At 46.7% G+C, this 23,204-nt stretch overlaps 9 protein-coding genes across 9 annotated transcripts; 5 read left to right on the top strand and 4 right to left on the bottom strand.

Annotated features, from left to right (window-relative positions):
- Positions 1 to 267: 267 nt before the first annotated feature.
- On the top strand, positions 268 to 2,169 carry FSST1_008900 (uncharacterized protein; the record flags this gene model as incomplete). The annotated part of the gene is made up of 1 exon (XM_083225827.1): positions 268 to 2,169. One exon carries the CDS (start codon positions 268 to 270, stop codon positions 2,167 to 2,169), a length of 1,902 nt encoding a protein of 633 aa, XP_083084861.1.
- Positions 2,170 to 2,323: 154 nt separating this feature from the next.
- On the bottom strand, positions 2,324 to 4,303 carry FSST1_008899 (uncharacterized protein; the record flags this gene model as incomplete). Its single annotated transcript, XM_083225826.1, has 3 exons — positions 2,324 to 2,959; positions 3,012 to 3,410; positions 3,458 to 4,303. The coding sequence occupies 3 exons, from the start codon at positions 4,301 to 4,303 to the stop codon at positions 2,324 to 2,326; spliced, it is 1,881 nt and encodes a 626-aa protein (XP_083084860.1).
- A 477-nt stretch (positions 4,304 to 4,780) lies between these two features.
- FSST1_008898 (enoyl-CoA hydratase) lies at positions 4,781 to 5,626 on the bottom strand (the record flags this gene model as incomplete). The annotated part of the gene is made up of 1 exon (XM_083225825.1): positions 4,781 to 5,626. The coding sequence occupies one exon, from the start codon at positions 5,624 to 5,626 to the stop codon at positions 4,781 to 4,783; it is 846 nt and encodes a 281-aa protein (XP_083084859.1).
- Positions 5,627 to 9,811: 4,185 nt separating this feature from the next.
- On the top strand, positions 9,812 to 10,429 carry FSST1_008897 (class I SAM-dependent DNA methyltransferase; the record flags this gene model as incomplete). The annotated part of the gene is made up of 1 exon (XM_083225824.1): positions 9,812 to 10,429. The coding sequence occupies one exon, from the start codon at positions 9,812 to 9,814 to the stop codon at positions 10,427 to 10,429; it is 618 nt and encodes a 205-aa protein (XP_083084858.1).
- Positions 10,430 to 10,886: 457 nt separating this feature from the next.
- Positions 10,887 to 11,504, top strand: FSST1_008896 (uncharacterized protein; the record flags this gene model as incomplete). The annotated part of the gene is made up of 1 exon (XM_083225823.1): positions 10,887 to 11,504. The coding sequence occupies one exon, from the start codon at positions 10,887 to 10,889 to the stop codon at positions 11,502 to 11,504; it is 618 nt and encodes a 205-aa protein (XP_083084857.1).
- A 111-nt stretch (positions 11,505 to 11,615) lies between these two features.
- On the bottom strand, positions 11,616 to 13,336 carry FSST1_008895 (general substrate transporter; the record flags this gene model as incomplete). The annotated part of the gene is made up of 3 exons (XM_083225821.1): positions 11,616 to 11,744; positions 11,792 to 11,848; positions 11,900 to 13,336. 3 exons carry the CDS (start codon positions 13,334 to 13,336, stop codon positions 11,616 to 11,618), a joined length of 1,623 nt encoding a protein of 540 aa, XP_083084856.1.
- Positions 13,337 to 13,749: 413 nt separating this feature from the next.
- Positions 13,750 to 15,297, top strand: FSST1_008894 (glycoside hydrolase superfamily; the record flags this gene model as incomplete). The annotated part of the gene is made up of 4 exons (XM_083225820.1): positions 13,750 to 14,019; positions 14,068 to 14,375; positions 14,434 to 14,807; positions 14,858 to 15,297. The coding sequence occupies 4 exons, from the start codon at positions 13,750 to 13,752 to the stop codon at positions 15,295 to 15,297; spliced, it is 1,392 nt and encodes a 463-aa protein (XP_083084855.1).
- Positions 15,298 to 15,365: 68 nt separating this feature from the next.
- Positions 15,366 to 17,888, bottom strand: FSST1_008893 (fungal specific transcription factor domain-containing protein; the record flags this gene model as incomplete). Its single annotated transcript, XM_083225819.1, has 4 exons — positions 15,366 to 15,815; positions 15,865 to 16,343; positions 16,395 to 16,536; positions 16,590 to 17,888. 4 exons carry the CDS (start codon positions 17,886 to 17,888, stop codon positions 15,366 to 15,368), a joined length of 2,370 nt encoding a protein of 789 aa, XP_083084854.1.
- A 1,263-nt stretch (positions 17,889 to 19,151) lies between these two features.
- FSST1_008892 (glycoside hydrolase family 127 protein) lies at positions 19,152 to 21,206 on the top strand (the record flags this gene model as incomplete). The annotated part of the gene is made up of 2 exons (XM_083225818.1): positions 19,152 to 19,555; positions 19,613 to 21,206. 2 exons carry the CDS (start codon positions 19,152 to 19,154, stop codon positions 21,204 to 21,206), a joined length of 1,998 nt encoding a protein of 665 aa, XP_083084853.1.
- Positions 21,207 to 23,204: the final 1,998 nt, after the last annotated feature.

Raw genomic sequence — 23,204 nt, 5'->3', positions numbered from 1 at the left:
CATCTAGGGTAACTGGCTCTCCCGTGTGGAGGGTAGATGAGTGGCATAATATTGATGGAGAAGCTGACTTTACTTACAGAATTCGTCTACCCTGTAAAATAATGGATCCAATAATGTGTGGGCTATGCTTGCATAGACTGGCCACTAATATGTCCCCGCTTTGGTAAGCATAAAGGTAAGGCATATTTTCTTCAATAACGACCAATTTGACCAAGACTGTCATGTCAACCTTGAGTAAAACATGTTTAATCAAACATCAATGTCAAAATGTCATATAATGAGTCTATCTACCATGCTCAACTATCAGAAAACCAAATCCGCCTTCTCCGACTCAACACGGATACATCATCTTCAGATGCAGGTTTTCTCGAGATAGTATCACTCGACGATACACCACAATTCTACGCCATTAGCCATTGTTGGGGGACTAAAGCTCACGATACTGTGGTTAGAATTGATGGACATCCACTAAATTTAATGTCGGATTTGGCATCTGGGCTCAACGTGTTGCAAGACCTAGCCATCACTGGTTCCAACTTCGACCCTCCACTAAGATATATCTGGATCGACAGTATCTGCGTCAACCAACAAAGCATCTCAGATCGCTCAACACAAGTGGCTTTTATGCGACAAATTTATTCGACATCGGTGACCACTCTGGTATGGCTCGGACCTGAACAGCCTTGGGTCACGTCAGCATGGAGGCTACTGGACCAGATATATCATGTCTTTGAGTCCACCTGCCCCGAGGTACAGCGTGAGAACGACATCTCTATTGGCACATACTCAGATTCATTACACCAACACACAAGCCTGCCCACATGGGATGACAAGAGTTGGGGACATCTTAGAGACATGATGCACCTCGACTGGTTCTCTAGGATTTGGGTTATACAAGAGGTCGTCCTATCCCCCAAAGATCCTATCATCATCTGCGGAAGACATCTGTACCCATGGCATAGACTACAATGGGCAAGTTCGTGGTTACGTCGAACGGGATATATGAGACTATCGCAGATTCCAGAAAAGCTACTCAACGTGAGTAACATGGGTAATTTACGATACTGCCGGGCAAACTGGCCACTGGACGCCTTGTTGTCGTTTACAATGACGAAATTCCACGCCACAGACCAGAGAGATAAAATATTCGGTCTTCTCGGTATAGCGGCAGAGTGTCAAAATCCATCACGAATTCCACCTGCCTTGCGCCCAGACTATAGCGCCGACTTGACAAGTACGTACTTAAAAGTGGCTCGTTTCTTGCTGGAGAATGGCAGTTCACTTGCGATACTCACTCGGGCACATGGTGCAGATGGCTGCTCAATGAGAAGACAACGAGTACACAATCTAGCAGAATTGCCCTCCTGGACTCCTGACTGGAGCGATTTTCGAGTCTTTAATAAGGGTATACGGACAAGTCTTGCTCGTGTTCACTTCTCTGATCCAGAAACGCCACCCAGGTTGGGTTTCGCCAAGTCATTTGCCGCATCTTCTGGACTCGAGCTGAAGTTACACGAAGTCGAGGACATGTCTGTTCTCCGTGTTAGTATTGTGAAATTGGCTACAGTCACCCATTGCTATTATTTTGGTGAGAATGAGGCATCGAAAGAGGATTTCAAACACACGATCGACCAGAACCTCCGAACGGTATGGAATATGTCTCTCTCAGTGTTGAATGTAGGTGACTTGCCTTCTTGGGCAACAAGCTTCATCAAGACCACTACAGCCGGGCGCTATGACCTTATCGGACTGTCATATGAACAGACAATAAAGAACGGTATGGCGTATCTCGTTCAGCAATTAGATATTGAAGGGACGGAAATGAGGTTGCCTTGTGGCGAGGGTGACAGGGGAAAGAATATCGAGCTGCTGCAACAGCTGTCGGTAGGCGGAAATGTCAAGGACTTTATTACTCTAGCATACACTTATTGCTTTAATAGGTGTTTCGTGATAACGTCTACGGGGAATGTCGGGATTGGTCCATCGAATACCTGGGTTGGAGATTTCGTTACTGTCATCCTGGGTAGCGATGTGCCGTACATTCTTCGGAATAATGGAACATTGTGGTCTTTTATTGGGGAGTCGCACATGGAAGGATACATGGATGGTGAGGCGGCGAAGATGATAAAGCAGGGGATAGTTCAAGAGGAGGTAGTGGACATTAGATAGTATCATGACTTGGTAATGTGCGATACCCGTTTACAAATGTGAGGCTAGAGATATTCATGAGTGCACTATCTTATGCCTGTCTTTAATGTGAAACGACCTGCCATTCTTTGTCATGGGATGAAAGATCGCGATGTACTTTAAAGGACCAGGATTGTTACAAACGCTCACTGCCAAGATTGGTGATATTCTCCAACCCATGACGCAAAATGGAGTGCTGATAAGAGTTCCACCATTCCAAAATTCCATCCCGCGGAAGCTTCATCCAGCGTAGGTGTGCCTTTTCATAACGAGGAGACGTGAGAACCTGTTCAACATATAGAAATCCCCAGATGTTTCTTCCAGATCCCACGTACAAGTCGGTATTCCAGTCAAGACGGAACTTCTCCAGCGTTTTATCAAAACGGAATCGACCAAGGCATTCTCGATGGCCGTTGCCATAGTACACTAGCACCCCTATAATGGGTTTATGCGGAAACGAGGAATCTCTGCAAAGGGTTATTTCACTTATGTCTTTCATGCTGCAAGATGATTTGAACCAAGGTCCGTTGGTTTTGGTGCAGCTGCTCGGGAAGTCAGGAACCAGAAAAGAGGGAATCGGCTTTTCTACCAAGGATGATAGACCTTCGCTGAATGCAATATATCGTACTTGGTCTATGAAGTCGTATGTCCAGTCGTTGATATAAATCTGCGAACGATTTGGTGAAAGTGTTGCCAACTGGTGGAATGATGTGGTGTCAACCAGGGAGCGAGCGGCGCCGAACAACGTGGTTCTCCCTTTGTTCGTAACCAACTATTAGGTATGTCAGAGAACTTCAAGACCGAAGACTAAGGTTTTGTCATACCACAAAACTGCCTAAAGACTCTTCGTCGGAGTAGGGATCTTTCCCATGACGACGGTAGATTTCTGTCAGATATTCTCCTTCATCCAGCGGCATGTAAATGAAAAAGCCACAGGGCCATGAATCCTCTATCTCATCATAAAATCTAGCCTTTTCGCCAAATCTATGGCCATGGACAGTGGCTGTTCGGTGTCCGTCAGTGACCACGGTATACCCGGTGATATCCTCAGCGTTGCAGTCAAAAGATGCCATCCGGACGTTTCTGTTGTCACAATTCAGGCCTTTTGTCATGTTCAAAAGATCTACGATGTCGGATGGGTGCTCGAGGTTTGTCCACTGCGTGTCGTCGCTAATACGTGGATGAGGCTCTCTTGGGACATCTATGCCCCATACCATTAAACCCTGGAAACTGGTTAGTAAAGGTTCTTCTGTTGTTGAAGTCTGCTCACATTTTCGTGGATGATCATCTTTTCAGCGTCAGGGATGTTTCTCCAATAACAATCCATGATGGGACCTGGACCCGACAAAGACACATTTGATGGGGCTAATCTGATTGCTCGGACACCTCTAAAATCATGTGCGATATAAAGTCGGCTATGAGTCTGTCCTTCCTTGCTGAGTTGTGTGTATTCTTCTCTGTCTGGCACAGGGGAATTCGTGAGACTCTTGACATAACGTACGCCATCGACAACGGAGTAGGTCGCATATACCGCAGAGTCCAATCGAATTGTCCGAGCGTCCTCAGACCTCCCCACAGACTGTTCTTCGTTTGTGATTGTAGCACATTCGTGAACAAGCATCTCAGCTATTGTGTTTAATACCTCAGCGGGAAGCTTCACTTGGAAAATGCCATCCAATCTTCGCGCCAGAGAATGCTTGATACGAGTGAAACGCCGATTCTGCTCATGTACCTTCGGTTCAAAACGGAAGCATCCAGTGGACACAACTCTAAGAACGTCACGCTGTTTAAATTTCCGACACTCAGCGTGGAAGAACTGGGTGAGGCGGCCCCTTTTTTCACAAGGCCGACGACAGGCATGTATGCGGATGTGGTTGACACTGTCGTATGTATGATGCATTATTGAGAAAGTGAATTCCGGGGAGAACTTTTCCTCTTGGGTATCCGACACCCGGGCGACAACCATATCATCTTCCTCCAAGTTGAACAGACAAAGTCTACATCTCAAATCCTCCAGGCATAATCGTCTAGGTTGTGAGATTATGAAATCATTTTTCTTCTTGACTTTGTCTAACTCCTCAGTGAGGGTAGTACGGTCCATCGACGTGAGATCCATCGAAAGGCAGGTCTATGTAGCCACCGCGATGTGGGATTAGAAGCTTAATAAAAGTGTCTGGTACAAGCTTCCCTAGCAGGGCGAATTTGATAAATTTTACAAAGATGAAGGAATGAAGATTGTCTTATCAACCAATAACACGTCTATAAGTAATACAATTTCCGTAAGCCGGGGCGGTCAAATATTTGCCCGTGTGCGATCAAAATCCATCCATCTTACAATGCCTCGTCTCTGTCTGACCAAAGAAAATTGTGATAATCGGGCGATGCGCAATAAATGTCAAATCTGTTACGTTTCCAAAACTGGAGTTCCAAATGGACAGATGAGATTAGAATTCCGTATCCCATTCTACATTGTTGGTTTAACAGCCTTAAGTCTTGAATCTTTTTGGAGAGATGGGACTCTATTGTACAAACTTCACCAACCTTGCCCTTTAATTTGGGAGCTCTATTACATGTGAAACCCGATAGATCAACCTCAGAACTTGGCTGTTTCAAACACACCATGTCTACCCACTCCACCACTAAAAGCTGCAGCACCCTTTACACTCTCAGTATTGATGACCTTGACACCATTCTCATACTCATTCCTCAGAGCATCCTGAAAGGAGATAGCATTGTACACAGAATAGTAGCAGCTAGATCGATCAACATTCATACAATCTTGGGGAAATGTTAGAAGCTGTTTGGCAATCTTGGTAGCTTCTGGCAATGCCTGACCCTTGGGGACAACTCGGTTGGCAAGGCCAAATTGCAGTGCCTCGTCAGCTTTTACGGCTCGTCCTGTGAGGATCATGTCCATGGCACGGCCCAAACCAATTATGGCTTGGAGCCGAACAGTACCACCATCAATAAGCGGCACTCCGAATCTTCGACAAAATACGCCAAAAACGGCATCTTCTTCGACGATGCGCATATCACCAATGAGTGAGAGCTCCAATCCGCCAGCCACAGCGTATCCTGAGACTGCACTGATGACAGGTTTCTTGACCTGCATCCTTGAAGGACCCATCGGGCCATTATTTCGACCGTCAACTGTATGTGCGGGATCGACAGTTGGGCCACGATACTCCGCAGATTCTTTGCCCGAGTTGTAATTTGCGACTTCATGAAGATCGAAACCAGCACAGAAAGTACCGTGATTTCCATAAAGAATGCAGACTTTTTGGGTTGTGTCATTTTCGAAAGCTAAGAAAGCTTCTGCAAGCTTCTTCGCAGTGGCTCCATCTACTGCATTCTTGCGATGTGGCCGGGAGATGGTGATGGTTGTGATTCCATCTGGGGTTTGAGTGGCTTGAACAGCCCGAGGCTCTGGATCAGTCATTATTGGAGATGCTTAATTGTGCAACAATGTTATTGCTGGCATAGACGCAATCCCATGATGCGGGGTGATATCTTGAATGGCTTATATATGTGGTGATCGGCAATCACGGGTTGGCGAACCCGCAATAGCCGAGGCTGGAAGATGTGATATATTACTGACTTCGGATATCTTTGTTTTAACTATAATTGTAAAAATAACATTCTGAATTATAAGAAGCATGTTCCGCCAAAGTCGTCTGTATATAGATGAGGACTTTGTCTCGTTACGTTGTTAATCTTGATCTCTAGCGGACTTTTCGCGTCCAGTTGGCCACTATGCTTGCTCGATAAGCCATAGCCAGTGTCGATTGGATGCCATGTTCGATAACCTTGTTATGTTTATCATGGGACCGTTTAAAATGTACAGCAGTTTGGTTTTAGCCGATTTGAGTAGGGTTTTGTTTTATGACGATACACGGCGTATAAGCGGACTTCAAGCTCTGAACCTCATAGAACCAACCACGCGGTGATCGTTGTAACATCGCCAGTGCTTCTAGACGTATGGGGTCAGTTTTAAATTTGACATTCTTTAGTGTTACATATAAGACCCTCCATGGTATTTCATGCTGCGAACTATAAGCGCTTCCTTTCTCGATAACCCCCTTGAAGGTTCAATTGTATCAAGTAGCACCGTTGTTATTGTGAGATTGCGGCCGCGTACGTCTTCTGTCTGACCGGTAATCTCCTTCCTATGGGGGACAAAAAAAACTATATGTCATGTGTACATGTCTTCCAGTTCCTGCGCCATACACAAGAATCCTGGGAAACGGTAGAACAGAGACATTTTGAGGCTATGCTCGAGGATAAGCTTGATCGCTACCCAGCTACCAAAAGAAGTGTGATACGTAGTAGTGAGTTGAACATACCTCTATACGCCAAGAGCTCACGTAGACAGCTGGGAGTGGTAACTTCGTATTGAGACTCTCTTTTACAAGTCTGTCTTTTAACAATTACCAATTACCTGTTCTGGTGGCTGGCCTAACTTTGTCATTCAGGAAAGTTCCATGCCCATCTTAATCTCACTACGCTTTGGTTTTTCATCTATCAAGTAATAAATGAAAAATTGTCAAAAATTAACATCTGACAGTGATGATTTGTCACGGAAACTCATGGAATAATGCCTTGAGAATTGGCTAGTCTCGGGACAAAAGGTCCCTTCTATCGTAAGAGCATCGCTAAGTCTTACAACTTAGACAAAGGCATGGTGCCTGCCAAGACAACAGTGAAACTACCGTATGGGGTTGTTAGTGTCGTAAGCTAGAGAATCAACTATCAGATGTGAATATAACGTATAGTTGAAGAATCTTGATTGGTTATAATGTGCCGACATGTGAATTGTGCAACGAAACTGTGACAAAGTTCAGGTCCACGGAACGGTGAGCCAACCAACATACGTAAACAACTTCGGCCAGCAACTTCGGTCTAGCAAAAGTGCATCAAAGTTTGGGGAAGTCAGCCTTGCCAAGAGGGAGTCTTGTGCCGTAGCCGAAAGCACGAATAATGGAGGTACATGATGTGAAGATATATCACATCACATCGGAATTGTTGCTGTTCTAGACTCGGACATGGCGTTGGGAGGAAAGGCTTAGTGCTCACGGTGATAGGTGTGATTACGACGCTTTAATTAACTGAAGATTTATTATGCATGCTTTTCGTATCTCGGCAGCTTGGAATGAGTCTGCAAGTTGATGAAACAAGGCTATATCCGAGAATTCCATCGAGATCACCATCTTCAACTCCTGTTCGCTTGCTAAGTTATATTAGGTTATTGTTTGTAATTTGAAACACAGCCTCAAACGTAGCTCATCCCAGATATGACTTTGTGATAGCCCTGTTGGGCGGAGTTTCGGACAGCGAAACACCGAAAAAGACACTAGAAATTGAGTTTCGGTATGACACAGAATAACCGAGCAAGGAGACACGACTTCAGCTCTTTAGTAGAGCCTCCCATTGGCTACACCGTAAAAGCAGGGATCCGGCATGTCTTAGCGTCTCGGCTTCGCCCCCTGAAGACTCCACGTAGCAGATCTTTGATATTTCCCTTGTACGGCTCGTCCAACAGAATAACTTCCTTTGCATCCTCTTCCTTAGTCAAAGCCTTTCTACTCTTTTCCGGCTCGTTTACAGATTACATCAACTCAAAATGAAGGCAGCGAACCAGAACAAGCTTGTCATTCTGCCCAAGAAACCCAAATGGCAGCGTGCTTCCAAGCCCAAAGTTCGCACCGGCTGCTTAACTTGGTAAGTTGTATCCCTGCTTCATCCAATAAGCTTGGTCAAGAGTCTGCAGCTGATAAATGGATTTTGCTTTTTATAGCAAGTTCGTATCCTTGATACCAAGACTATAGTGTGATATCCTAACCCTTTCTAGAGTCAGGCATGTTAAATGTGACGAAGAAAAACCAACATGTCGTCGCTGCCGTGATGGCCGCGTAAAGTGCGACGGCTATGCAGCACCTGACAAGGCTAAGCTCCAGGCGCGTGCTGCCGTCTCTGTACCCGTCAAGGCATATCCTCTCTCCGTCTTCAACCCTAGTGTGGCGGAAACATCCATCGAGAGCTGCTATTTCCATCACTTCCACCACTGGACATCAACACAACTCACCTGTGCTCCCGGCTCATCAAACTTTTACCTCACAGTTGTCTTACCTTTGGCACATCAATGTGAGCCCGTCAAGCATGCCATCATTGCTGTCGGCGCAGCCCATCGCTTCTTCATGGCTGGCCAAGACACGTGCTCTCCACTCCAACAACTCAAAGGCTTGGCTATGTCGCAATACCAGAAGGCCATCTCGCGTATCATACCCCACATGTCACTCGAATCAGCTTTCGATATCCAATGCACTCTCGTGTGCTGCCTCTTGTTTGTTGCATTTGAAGGTATCACTGGCCGATACGCAGAGTCAATTCGACACATTCGTGCCGGAACCCGTCTTCTATCCTCGCCAACCCTAGCCTCCAACCCGTTCGAACAGAAAATTGCAACCAAGTTGCTCGACATGTTCTCCAGTCTTGGCTGCGAAGCCTCAGCCTTTATGGAAGATATGATTATTCCCGACATACGGACTGGACCTTTTGCTCTGACTTACGATACAGAGTGCCCCGACGAGCCTTTTCGGGATCTCGACGAAGCAGCGAGCGCACTTCGAAGACTAGATGTTGAGACGGTCGAATTGATATCAAGCATGCCTTGTGGAGATGGTTATGGTTCTTCAGGGGGCTCATTCAATAATTTGGATATCATTACAAAAACAATCATGGAAGAATCATGGGATCAACTTGAAGACCGGTTCCGAGCCTGGAGCAGACGCTTTGAATTGACCAAGAAGTACATAGCCACGTGGGAATACCAAGAATGGACATCACCACAGCTCATGTACCTCGATCTACAACAGCAATTTTGGAGGTTGAGTATGTCTCTCGAGCTAGAAGACGATTCGGAGCCAGATCCACGGGCCGTAGAGGCCTATCTCGATGCCGCGGAGGCATTTGCACAAAGATTGATAGTACCCGGCCAACCAAGTTTCTCGCTTGATGGCGATCTAATTTCCAGTTTGTCCTTTGTCATCTGGTGCTGCTCCGAGTCTCACCAACGATATCGGGCACTGAATCTTCTTCGAGGTTTAAATAGGAGGGAGGGTATGTGGGACAGCAGGGACTTGGCTGAGATGCACGAGGCGGCGCTGTCAATGGACAATCCGAAGGAGTGGTATAACAAGGAGATCCCTGGCGGCGTCCCTGGTTTCATGGCTGAATTGGCTAAGACGTCGTCAAAGTATGGACTGCATCGGTCGAGACTCTTGATGGAAAATCATGATGGTGAGTATACCTTGTAGTAATAGTAAATATCTCTTGGGTCGAGGTGGAAACACAGCAATCAAAAGACAAGGATCTAACATGCATCATGAGAATGTTCACAGCGAGTTTGTGAAAGTTTAACTGATGTCATTTTTGTGTTGTGTCAGGATGAGAAAGATAGTGGTAATGGTCTCGTAGCATCCAACGTCATTCTTCAAAACAACACCTACGTCACCAGCTAACGACAATCTGAATCTCTCACTTTTAATGAACCTGACCTCTTAGAAGTATTTTTTTATTTTTAATGCTATTGAAGAAATAAATCGCCGACCCTCCAAAACTGGCCAACATGTCCCACCTCGAGCGATCCCTCAGATCAACCAGTCTTGCAGAGACACTATCAACTTATGACGAATGGGCAAAGAATTACAACCAAGATGTTGAAAAAGAAGAGTATGTCGCACCAAAAGTGGCTGCTGAGAAACTGGTCAATCATCTGCACCCTAGAACTATTTCAGACGTAAAGATTCTCGATGCAGGATGTGGAACAGGCCTTGTCGGTGAAGCTTTGCTCAACCTCGGTGCAAAGCACATCGACGGCATCGACCTTAGCCCTGGTATGCTTGAAGTCGCCGAGAGAACAGGCGTCTACGAGTCTCTCAGTGTCGCAAATCTGGCTGAACAACTCGAAATTGCACCAGACAGTTACGACGCCGTTATCTGCGTTGGGACCATGACAGAAGGCCATGTTGGGCCAGAGGCTTTCGATGAGTTTGTCAAAATTGCAAAGCCTGGTGGAATAATCATATCTACTATCAGAGAGTCTGTTTGGAAACCGAGAGGCTATGAGAAAAAAGTAGATGGTCTCGTCCAAGACCGGAAGGTCAAACTTGTCAGCAATCTGAAGGAGCATCAGAGGATTGGAGCAGGGGTATATGCTTACTTTGTTATCCTTCAGGTTATTTAGTGTTGGATAGGATATGGAAATGACAGTCTTGGGATGAGGGGGGCGACGACTATGATGATGCTCACGTCAGACAGGCTCGGACTTGGAAGGCTAATATCTGTCTATTGTCACTGATAAGATGGTAGAATTTCGGCAAGCCATAACTGGTATTTGTGGCTTGCATCACATTTCTGAATTTGGAAATCTCTAAATAGAAAAATCACACCATATCCATGACCATCTGTTAACTTGGTAGATGTGAGTCACGCACTATTGCCAAATCGGGAAGGTGTTGAAAGAAGAAGCTGCCGCATAGCCGATTACTACCTTTGTCAAATAAACTCTTGTGTGTAGTTTAGATCCAACTGTTTGGTATGAGTCTTACATGTCTTGAATAGTGACATGAGTGGAGTATAAAACCACACATTACCATCCTTCAAACGGGACTTTAGTACTTACACGATCATCATATTTCATCATGGACATGCCAAATATACCAAAAACATATTCCTCTGAAAGGCTCATCTATAGAGCCTTGGAGAACAACGAACAGGATACAGCATATATCTTCAAGTTTCACGAAAATGACCCCTTCAACACAGCTCTAGCAGATCACTCCCTGCTCCGCCCACGAAACAAGAAGAGCTCAGAAGAACTCATATCCGGAATCCAGAAGTGCGCTCTGTCGGTAATGGTCTGTCTATCACCATCAGAAGCTAAAGCCCAAGAGATCGAGTCCTCTGATCTAGTGCCTATTGGCTTTGCCATCTTGGGTTGGGGAGGCATCCCGGCTGGTCGCGAGCACCATAGACGCACATCACTGGGTATCACACTCAGTGAACCATATCTTAACAAGGGATATGGAAGTGAAACTATTAATTGGCTTCTTGATTGGGCTTTCAGGTTTGGGGGCTATCATCGAGTGGGATTGAGTACGGTTGGGTTTAATACGCGAGCCCAGCATGTTTACACCAAGTTGGGATTTAAAGAAGAGGGAAGGGAAAGGGAGACATTCTATATGGATCGGAAGTGGTATGATATGATCAATTATGGCATGTTAGAACAGGAGTGGGTTGCTTTAAGAGGGATTGAGTAGTTATTGGTCATCATTGTGAAAGGGGGATGTACTGTTACTAATGAGACTTGTCATAATGAAAGAACTAATCAGAGTTTTCGACTAAACCTAATCCCTACTACCCAAGCAATCTCAAACTCCGACATCTTTAATGATGCGACCCTCAGAGTCTTCAGCATAAGCATCGACCTTGGTATCCGCAAACTTCCTAGCAGGTGTCTTGTTGGCGAAAAGAATATCGATCTCCTCAAATGACCGGTCCTGGAAAGGTTTAGAAATTGTAACACTAATCGCTTAGAGGCCCATACCTTGGTTTCGGGGAGACGGAAGTAAGCCCAGACGAAAGTCAATAAAGAAAGACCGGCCTATGTTGAGGTTAGAAAAGGATCGATTCTGCAGGTAATGTGTAGACTTGCCCAAAAGTAACCAACTTTACCCTTCCAGTCGCCCTCAGTGGGGTTAATCATATATGGCCCATAAGTATTGTTCAAGATCTGTGAGATGTAGTACGCAATACGAGCAAGACAGATACTCTTGCTGCGTACATTGACAGCAGGGATCTCGCCGATGATTGCGTAGCAAACGGGGCCGATAGTCGCGTAAAAAACAATCTCCCAGATCAACACAATACCAGCCTGTCCAAAACTCACAGATTGGCTTTGTGGAAAACTGGCAAGGATACCGATGAGAAGCATGAGCACCGTACATGCGCCACAAGCCCAGACGTACAGTGTTCGCCGGCCGATGCGGTAAATGAGGGCCCATGAGATGATAACACCAACGGATGCGAGACCAAGAGCGCCCGTAGCGAACTTGAAGGAGTTCTTGGGATCGACACCGGCTTGGACGAAGAAGTAGGTTGGTGTGCCACCGATACCCACACCAGTGGTGTTTTGCGCAACAAACACGAGACTAACAATCTCAGTTCGACGAAGGTTGATACCCTTGAAACAGTCCAGGTAGCTAGATCCGGTGCCATGCTCGCTTTCGATCTTGTTTGTATGCACGATCATAGCAAGTTGCTTATCAAGATCCTCATCGGACTTGCTGCTCTTGGCTGAAATTCGTTGAAGAACCTTCTTCGCATCTTCGAGTCGGTTCTTTCGAGCAAGCCAGTAGGGCGATTCGGGAGTGAACCAGAGAATAATCAGAAGAGGGATAGGCCAGATCCACTGAATAGCAAAAGGAATGCGGTACGCCCACTGCGTAGCATTGTCAGAGAAACTGAAAAGAACACCAGCCGCGAGGAGCTGACCGAGAGCCCAGCACAGGCAAACGTAGTTTGCAAGATATCCTCGAAGTGCCATGGGGCAGATCTCAGAGGCGTAAGCTGGAGCCATAGTTGCAAAAACTCCCCATGGTAGACCGCAGAGAGTAGAACCGACGAGCAACATGGGCAGGTTGTGAGCGAAAAAGGTGATAAAGATAAAGCCTGTAATAGCTAGAAGTGATGCTACCAGTGTTTTTCGATATCCGAAACGTTGAGTAAGCCAACCATTGGCAAAGGCACCAATGATAGTTCCAATGGCAGTGGCATTGCCAAGTCCGGACTGCCATGGCCCAGAAATCTGATAGCCGAGTTTGTCGCCGTACCAGTCGCCGTACTTCCTCTGGAATGCTGGCTGGGCCATGAGGTTACCAATGAGGACAATGTCATAGCCTTCCATGATGATAGACGAAGAGAGTAGGAATGACCAGGTAATGGCACCGGGATAGGCCTTTGCAGCTTCCCAGAGTGTCATATTTCGATCAATGTCAGCACCCTGTTGGCCCTGGATGTGACTCCATTCCTTTGAGTCGGATGCGACTTCATCTTCAACATGATTGATACTGGGAGTCTTTTCGACTGCCATGTTGATAAGTTTTCCAAAAAAGTAAAAGATGAAAAGAGTCGTGTGTGGATATGATGACTCTTGAAATTGGTGATGAACATGAAGAAGGACAGATCTTGAAACCTGCGGCTCAGAGGAAGTTTAAGTATCAACTCAATCTGACGATATCGACAGGGATTTACCCCGGGACCCCATGGGGAAAAGAGGTCCAAAGGTTTGGATCAGGATTGCCTTGTTTGCGGGGGAGGTTGAAGAATGAAACGCGCCAATCGGGGACTGAATCCCACCGGATATCCCACCGGAGACCCCCGCGGCGGGTTCGGTCCATATTATGGCTTTCACAAGTGACCTTCAAATGAACTATAAACTCAGCATGGCAAGTGATCACTCTCACAGTAGCTTTGGAGTCATATCCTCAAGAATACGTTTTCAAAATGCCTGAAGATTACATGTCGATGTTGCGGAGCCTACCCGATGAGGAGGCAAACGTCAAAGGACCTGCTGTTGGTGTCGCAACCGTTGACTTGACTGTCACAACTGGGCCACCTCGTCACCTTGCCTCTGGTATTCTTTACGGTATACCTGATAAACCCGATCAGATTCCTGAGCGGTTTTACAAGGAGATTGGTTTCAACTATGGGCGAGGTGGAGGGTCTCAGCTTCCAAATACCAGAGGCTATGCCGTCAGTAAGGAAGACTATACGGTAAGCTCATATAATCTTCTAAATATCAACTAACTCACATCACTACAGGCACGATTCTCATCAGCGTTGAGTAATTACAAGACAGCGCGCAAGCATGGGGGAAAGTTCATCTACCTACTCCCTCCGCTTTGGGGAGCTGATGGTGGCCAATCTGAGAACTTCGAGTACCCTGGTGACAGTAGTGACTGGACGCGCTGGGATGCTTTCTTGGAGCAGACACTTAAGGACATCCAGGACTCTGATATGTCAAAGGGCCTTGTCATTGACATCTGGAACGAGCCTGATCTAAGCTTCTTCTGGGGTCCTTCCAAAGAGCAGTGGCTGACTCTTTGGTCTCGCACTTTCAAGAAGGTCAAGTACGTACAGCTTTACATCTTCCATCTTTATACCCGTATACTGATTCGTGACTCACAGGGAAACACTGCCATCAATCAGGATAGCAGGTCCAAGCATATCAGCAATTCCAACCATCACTCATGAATGGTGGGATGACTTCCTGTCTGAGTGCCTCACGAACGACACTCTCCCTGACCAATGGTCATGGCACATGGAGAGTGGTAATGACTGTGATACCATGGCCGGGTCGATCAAGACATTTCACGAACTTCTAGCCAAATTCGACATTCCTCTAGACAAAGCGCAGGATGTCAACATCAATGAGTATGCTGTCTACGGCGAGCAAGTCCCATCTGCAGGGGCCTGGTGGATCGCCGGTCTCGAACGCGAAAATGCTCATGGGCTGAGGGGTAACTGGGCGATAGCCGGAGCTCTACATGACTTCTTAGCTGGTAAGTTTCATGTTTGACGTTTGACTAACTATCACTGACATTGGTCCAAGGTCTGTTATGCAAACCAAACACGACAGAAGGAGAATACCAGATTGAGGGCGCCGGATACTGGCCTACAGCAGAGTATCAAGTATACAGGTACTACGGCTCCAATATGACAGGCGAACGCGTCAAGACCACACCAACCCCAGACGGTTTCCTAGACGTCTACGCAACAAAAGACGCAAACGTCATCCACATCCTTGCTGGAACTCGCTCCAGATCTGGTGACTGGGCGATCGAGGTAATTGGCCTACCGGACAATTCTCGAGTTCAGATCAAAACTCTGGCGTTTGTTGTAGCGGGAAAAGACAAGTTAGAAAGGGTTGATGGCCCTGGGCATTTGGGGGAGACGACGCGGGTTGCCGAAAATGGAAGTTTAAGACTCAAAATGCAGCATAAAGACACGACGACGGCTTATGCTTTTGAGGTCACGCTTCCGAGGGAATAAAAAGAATGATGTTGGCCCCAAAGTCCTTAAACTATATAGACTAGCCTCAGCAATAGACTTACCCTTCCTTATCCAAGAGCTTTCAACAAATCCAAGTGCTCTGTGCTTCGACCCCAAGCCAGGGACACTGATTCAAGAATCTTCCTACCCTCGCGCAGAATGCGAATAGGAGCTGTAGGGGCATATATGTCTCCAACGCCACTAATATAGGCCTTCAAAACCCCTGCCCTCACGAATAATTGGACCATTTCATCGTCGTTAGGTCGATCTAGTCTTATGAATGTCGGGTTCTCGTCGTCCGAGATGGCCTTGACATGATCTGGTGATGGACGACGTGTCACACTCCCACTACGCTCTTCGCCGGAAGATCGCCTTGACTTGGATGAGTACACGCTGTAGGCCCACAAAGTGAGGATCGCCCAGAACACGCAGGAGGGTTCGTAAAAAGCCATCTTGGCATACCGACGGATGTGCCAAAGAAAGCAACCACAATGCAAAACTGCGAGTCGTGCTTTTGACTGAACTTTTGTTAGGACATGTCTCAAAACACTGACATACTTGACTTACCCCATCCTGTTGCGCCCATTTGGAGATTTCCCGTTCAGCCTGTAACGCTTTTTGCTGATTCAACGACATCTTCCTTACCCTCTCTGGCGACTCAATGTATCTTGCCAAAGTCATTAGCATTTCCCTAGGCACAAGGAGCACAACCCTTGAGAAATGCAAATGAAGTACAGTAGGATGCTCAGCACCCAGCAACGAAGCTATCGTCCCATTCGCCGCCCAGTGTAGTGTGTCTACACAATCGAGCGCAGCATTTCTCCAGTTCGATTCGGTGATATTTAGTGCGCTTGAGTCTTCGCTGTGTTGATCGGGGTTATTCTGCGGCATCAATGATGATAAAGGGCGTTTGCAGTAGGTATTTACGGTTGAGTATTCTCTATAGACTGCGTGAAGCAGAAGAATGCGAGAAAATTCTCCCAGGTCCGACTTGGCAGTTCGATCGCGGAAGATGGTGCTAGCAGCTGATGAGAGTGAAGGGTTTTCTGTGATTGGTAAGTAACCTGTCTGGCGCTTTGGTCATATAGGATATATACCCTCAACACGTTGATATGCTTTTAACCAGTCTGACGAACATGTTTGAGACCAGAGGCCATCGTGAGGCAAACTGATATCTTGCACATCAAACGTGATAGATTGATGGTCGGTCAAGAAGTAGCAGCCCATCCGATCCAAAAGCTGTGGAGAAGTCAGCCCAACCTTTCATGTGATGACACTCGATGGAATCTCACCCAAATAAAGTAGCACAGTCTCCTCAAAGTCTCTTCCTGAACCCATACCTTCCACTCTTCATGGTTGTTGGAACCTCTTTGGTTGATCTGAGTATTGATATCGCTCTCCGACTGTGAATAGGATTGCCAGTACAGGCTGACGACTTTTTGTAAGTCACCAACTCGTTGATAGCCGCTGCGACGAAATTCACTTGTGCCATAGTATAACAGACCGACTTGACTTAAGACAAGAGCCTGTGCTAAAGCAAGGTTCATCTCTGAATTTTCCAACTGTAAACGAACGACCAAAACTCTCCTGAGAAACTCATGTAAGGGTCGAACATATGCATCAATGTCCCCAGTGGCGGAATACTGGCTTCCTATTGCACAAATCGCGAGGGTAAGGACCCAGTCAGCATTGAGGTCCGTCATATTTGGGTGTACAAGAGGAAATATGGGGTTAAAGTGTTCGAAGAAGAGCTTTGCGCAGTAATCCAAGACTGCTAGTGGTGGAAATTCCGAAGATGTAAACTCGTCTGTGAAAATGCCCGATTCGAGGCATGTGTTCTCGAAAGAGTCATACATATTCGCATAGGTGGCTTCTGTGATTGTTGACTCCCCGAGCCCTTCAATGTCGTGGATGTTGAGGTGATCCAAGTCTGGAAACGCCCAGTCACTATTTTTGGTTCGTAATCTGGAATCCTGAGAAACAGGAGGCAATTGTTTGCAGCTCTCGACGCCTGGTGGAGGAAATAATTGCTTTGATCGAGCCGTGCAAGGTCTTCGCGCTCCATTAGAGCTCGTAGCATACAGGTCACCAGGGTTGGTGCGATCGGACGTCATACTGAGCTGTGGGGAGGCAGCCACTCCACTTCCTTGGGAGAGTGAAGCAACCGTCGAGACTGTCTGCGGAGTGTTGCCCATGGGGAAAGAGTTCAAAGTGGTCTGGTTCAAGGGTTGCTCGTTTCCATACGAAGGGTTTAGGGACCCTGTTGAAGTCGGGTTTCCGTCGAGACCCAGTATTGAACAATAGTTAGTTTCGATGTCGTTGTTGTATGGTAGCCAGTTCATGGGAAAGTCCCAGTCAATGTCACACGGGCCAAGGTCATATTCAAATGTCTGAGGTTGTTGCATCGTTGTGTCCCCGTCGTTCTCATGATATTGACTTGGCCTTGTACTTGGTTCGTTCTGAGGTGATATCGGAAAATGAGTGTTGGATGGCATGGATTGCATGTTGGTTGTAAGATCCACGCCGCTGTCTGATTCCAGAAGGGGTGCGCTATCTTGATGTATAGGTGGTATGGTTAGCTGCCTATCCATGTTGTTGGGATATTCGCAGCTTAATGACTTTATTGAGCATCGTTGACAGGGCGTACTTCTTGAGCACTTCTCTCGTGCTCTGGCACATTCCATACAGGCTCTTTGTCGAGTAACATCGCGCCTGGCTGAGGCTGGATGGTCATGAATAGCGATGTGCTTGTTCAAGATATCACTAAACTGTAGTCAGTGACAGCTTGGTTTATGCATTTTGAATGCTTGTTACCTGCGAGTAAAGCCCTTGTGGCAGATGTCGCATTCGAAGCGTCTGTGGGTCTCGTGGCCTTTTTGATGTCGCCTAAGGTGCTCTTGTCGCTTGAAGTTTCTTGAACATTGTGAACATTCCCATCGGGAGGGGAGATGATGCGACACCATAGAGGATGTTTCGTGATCGGATGATGAGAGAGTCAATATCGACTTGGAGGGAGGCTGGCAAGCATGACTGAGGTTAACCCCACTTCCCGCCTCTTGGTCAAAAAGTGGTCTAGTTCAGTTTAGGCTGTAACTGTTATTTTCGTCAGAGATTCCGTAGTTAAAAAAAATATATTATTCTATGCACATATGATGTGGCCTCTTCATAGTCATATATTTAGTTTACGAGAAGGATAATGAAGCAAAATGTTGAAGCCAATTGAAGAATGGTAACACCAGTCGCGATTTCTTTCCCAATCCTGACGCTAATAGAATAAGCTCGGGTCGAGACTTGCTCCGTCCAGCCAGATCTCTGCGAGCCAATCAACAGTAAAAACCAGCGATTGTTTTCAACAGCCAGATCGATCCTTGATAATGAGGTTAAATATACTTATTGAGTATATGTTAGACGAATGTCAAATTGAAAGTTTGTGTCGAACCTTTTTTGCTTCACCTGTATCTTGTCAACTCGTACCAGCAATAATGATTAGGTCTTTCTATTATGGAGTAAAGTGATTGCTAGTAGACAAAGGGAAATACAAACAAACGCACAAGCAACAAATCCATTAAATAAGTAAGTAATTATCCAATCGTAAGAATATAAGATAAGTTGATATCCAGGTTTTTTCCATGTCCTCCTCCCACTCCAAACCCATCAATTATCAGCTATAGGGTGTTCTCTGCCATTCCGGTGGGATGCCCGGTGGGCTTTCCGGCCTCCATATCCATCCCACCGTAAACTACCAACGCCACTTTATCAACCGAAACCGAGCGACTGCGTCAATGAAACGATAAGTACTCACGAAACAAAGCCCAGGATTCAACACCAAATCACTCCTAGCATACTCCTTCACCATGTCTCATCCTCAATCTACCTTCCGCCACACGACCCTTGCCCCAGGCTCCGTTTTATACCGTCGACGAACCACAGTCGCAAAGACAACTCTGCACACACAACTAAAGCGTCTTCGCGAAACAGGTCGCTATGACTGCTTCAAACTAAAATGGCATGACATTTATGGTGACAAGTCTATGTGGCCTGTCCCCTTCCATCTTTTCTGGGACAGTGACATAGCAAAGTGGATTGAAGGCGCTTGTTACTTTCTTCACGATGAGTTTGATCCCGAGATAGACGCCGCTGTTAAGGAGCTGGTTGAAACTATTCGTGGAGCACAACAAAATGATGGGTACCTAAATGTCCATTATACCGTGGTTGAGCCCGGGAAAAGATGGACTAATTTGCAGGACATGCATGAACTGTATGTGGTCGAATCCGAATCATGTATCTTCATTCTCATCACTCACATTTGCATTAGGTACAACGCGGGGCACCTTATCGAAGCCGCCATCGCACACCATCAATACTACAAGAATGACCTCCTACTCGGACCCATCGAGAAATACGTTGCTCTGATCCATCGAACGTTTGGGCCTGCAGACAATAAATTACACGGTTATCCAGGTCATCCAGAGATTGAACTAGCACTGTTCCGACTTTACCAAGCTACTGGTAATCAGACAGCCTACGACCTATCTCGATACTTCATAGAAGAGCGAGGTAACAAGACAGGACAATCTGGAGAGCACTATTTCGAGTGGGAATCCAAGCAGCGAGGCCAGAACATCTATCAGAGGCCCGACAGCTACCCAGAGCATGCTTCCCACTGGTACTGCCAAGCTCACAAGCCCATCCTGGAACAGGATACTGTGGAAGGCCACTCCGTCCGAGCAATGTATCTTTTGACCGCCGTCGCTGATATGGTGTGCATCGACAACCAACCCCTCCAAACCTTATCAGACTGGAAGAACACGCTAAACCGTCTATGGAACAACATGGTCGACAAGAAAATGTACCTTACCGGTGGCATAGGGGCTATCAAACAGTGGGAGGGTTTCGGTCGTGACTACTTCCTTCCTCAGAGCACCGACGAAGGAGGTTGTTATGCCGAGACTTGCGCCTCCATTGCTGTCATGATGCTTGCGGAACGCCTTCTCCACATCGACCTCGACGGGAGGTTTGCTGATGTCATGGAATTGTGTCTATACAATAACGTCATGACCTCAATGAGTCTTGATGGAAAGGCTTTCACGTATGTGAACCAGCTTGGAAGTTCAGAAAGTGACAAGAGCGTTCGTGAGGAGTGGTTCTGGTGCGCTTGTTGTCCGCCCAATGTTACGCGTCTGTATGGGTCCTTGGGCGGATATCTCTGGGACTTTGGGAACATTTCCGAGGGTGAAGTGTATATCAATGTGCACTTGTACTCAAAGGCTAGCCTGAAGTTCGAGGTCGCTGGAAAAGAAGTGTTACTGGAGCAAGACTCAGACTGGCCATGGGATGGGCTCGTCAAGTTTTGTCTATCAGCCCCCGAGTCACTGAAGACCACGATACGACTCAGAATCCCTGGGTGGTCTCGAGGTCAGTACCAGGTGACTCCAGAGCCAAGTCAAGGAAGCGTTCATCTACATAAAGGTTATCTTACCCTTGACTCGGCTTACGTTGCCAAGTACCCAGAGTTCTCTTTAAGCATAGGCAACTTCAAGCCCCTATATCTTGCACCTCACCCATATACCAACCAGCGCACATTAACGCTTACTCGGGGGCCTCTAGTCTACTGCATGGAGGACGCTGACAATGCCTGGGAGGATAACCATTTCAAGGATATCGGGCTAAAGGCGTCTACGGTGGTTGAGGAGGAGAAAAATAAGGTTGGAGAAGAGGAGTATATTGCATTGAAGACGTCCTGTTGGCGTCGATCCTTGGATGATGCCGAAGCTGGTGCGGCTCCTGGTAGTGTAGTTGATTGTGAAGAGAATTCAGGTAAAAAGATGGATGCCATTTTCGTGCCTTACTATCTACGGGCGAACAGAGGAGGCAATGGACATATGAGAGTTGGACTAAACCGTATTTGAGTTAGACAGACTATGATACAGATAGATACATTCCTTTCAAGTGCTGGATCGCTCGGTCTTTTCTCAACTGTGGCCGTATTGCCTGTAGTGCTCAATGTCCATTTCAAATTGTCCTTACTTTGGTGCCAGTAACTTCTGGCTTTGCTTGAAAGGGCGTTCATGTACCTACCAGTCGTTCAAACTGATTCGCTTTGAAAACTAAGGGACTCTCATCACACAACTCATCACTCACTTCGTCCCCGTGAACTTCAACTGCTGTGATCCCAGATCCTGACTTTTCGATCCTGATCCCAATGATATCACCACGATAACGCCAAAACTTGATGTTCTCTATTCCTTCTTCCGGACTCAAAAGCAACCAGTCGACCGCTGTGGACCGACGCCCCATGTAAACTGGCGGAGTCAGGTCCCAGAACTCGAAGCAAAGACCCGATATGTACTTTCTTGGCGGATTTACCAGATAGGCATCTGTAGATATCCCAATTCCTCTGACTCTCTCCAGACCATGGTGGTGATGCTGGGATAGCCAAAGTCTGGATTTGTAGTCCGATCCCACCGTGGCTTGGTCCTGGCAAGCAGTCCTTCTCTGTGTCCATCGGCTTTGCGCAGAAGGTTTGCTGTGAGAGTATTACTTTGATTTTTTGATGCAATTGATTCTAAGAGTCTCTATCCTCCCCCTACCTAAAAAGAGCTATGTATGGCACGTATCAGCTTCATTCACCCTTGCGAGTCATGGCAGTGATCTAGGCTTACCTCGACAGATGCGAGAATTCCAATGATAGTCTGCCCATCAGGCACCTCTCTACTTTGGATCAATAGGTTGTGTGTCGAACTTCGCATGCTGTCTCACCTTTTTCTATCGTCCTGTTGCATCTTCAAGACCCGACCAAAATTGGTGATAATCTGGGAACGGATAAGTCAGTCAATTGTTCTCTCATCAGGTCACCGTTCCTCAACAGGGAATGACCATAAGCCATGAGTCATGCTCTGAGTTGAAAGTCATTGTCCCAGTTTCCGAGCATAACAACGGTGATTCTTTCTCCACCTGGCCCATCCAGCGGAAACCCTAGTTCGCGAACGACGGAGCGACGGCCTCGGAAGTATGTCGTATCAGCCTTGAACCAATACCGTTTACAAGATCCGTCCTTATAATAAAAAGTCAGCCCCTGGGTGCGTGGGTTGTTTCAGAGGTAAAAACCGAAATTTGGACGAGAAGTGGAAGCCAGGTTCCATCTGGGCCGCGAAGTTCATGTTGAAAGCGACAATCGGTTGCCCAGGAGCAACAACTCCTTCAACGTCGGATGGCATGATGAGGTTGCTTGAGCTGGGTTCCACTAGATGCCATAGCCAGGGCTGGGGCCTTGCAAAATTTGTTTGGACCGACATATTAGCCTTTTCCACCAACTGAATCGAGATTGCTATATAAATATATATTCCCTTCTGGGTAGATCAAAATAATGTACCGATCAGTTTAACTTACATCGAAGCCCAGGATGAGTCCAACAATCTGGCTCTTTGTTCTCGGCTTGAGAGTTACCATACCAGAGAAATCTGGTAACTTATCAAGTTGACCGACCGATTACCACAGAGCCTGCCTGACCTGTAGCGTACTCCTCCTGAAAGCCAATTCCGATTATGCCTCCGATCGACACAGCGACTCGGATAGCCACCAAACGTGCCGATGCACGAAAACAAAGATGCGTCTCGGTGAATGGTAAAACAAAACCAACGCGTGAGATATCGTCTTCAGCGATTATGCCATCTTCCATAGAGATCCTCATGCTACAGACGTAACGTGTGGATTTGAGGGTTATAGTACATATGGAAACCCGCAAATCATCAGCCTCGGCGAGTTTCAGATCAAGGTCGAGAAACTGCGAGCCTTTCTCTCTGAGCGCTTTCCTCTTAGCCAGGCCTTGAGTCTTTTCTGTAGCATGAATTCCCTGTAAATTAGTGTCCTTAAGGAGGCTACTAATGCCTTGGAAATTAGGAGTTTGC

This window comes from Fusarium sambucinum, chromosome II, assembly GCF_050947815.1.
Source record: "Fusarium sambucinum isolate potato_lamoka chromosome II, whole genome shotgun sequence".
NCBI lineage: Eukaryota > Fungi > Ascomycota > Sordariomycetes > Hypocreales > Nectriaceae > Fusarium > Fusarium sambucinum.
This window is presented reverse-complemented; position numbering and strand designations above follow the sequence as displayed.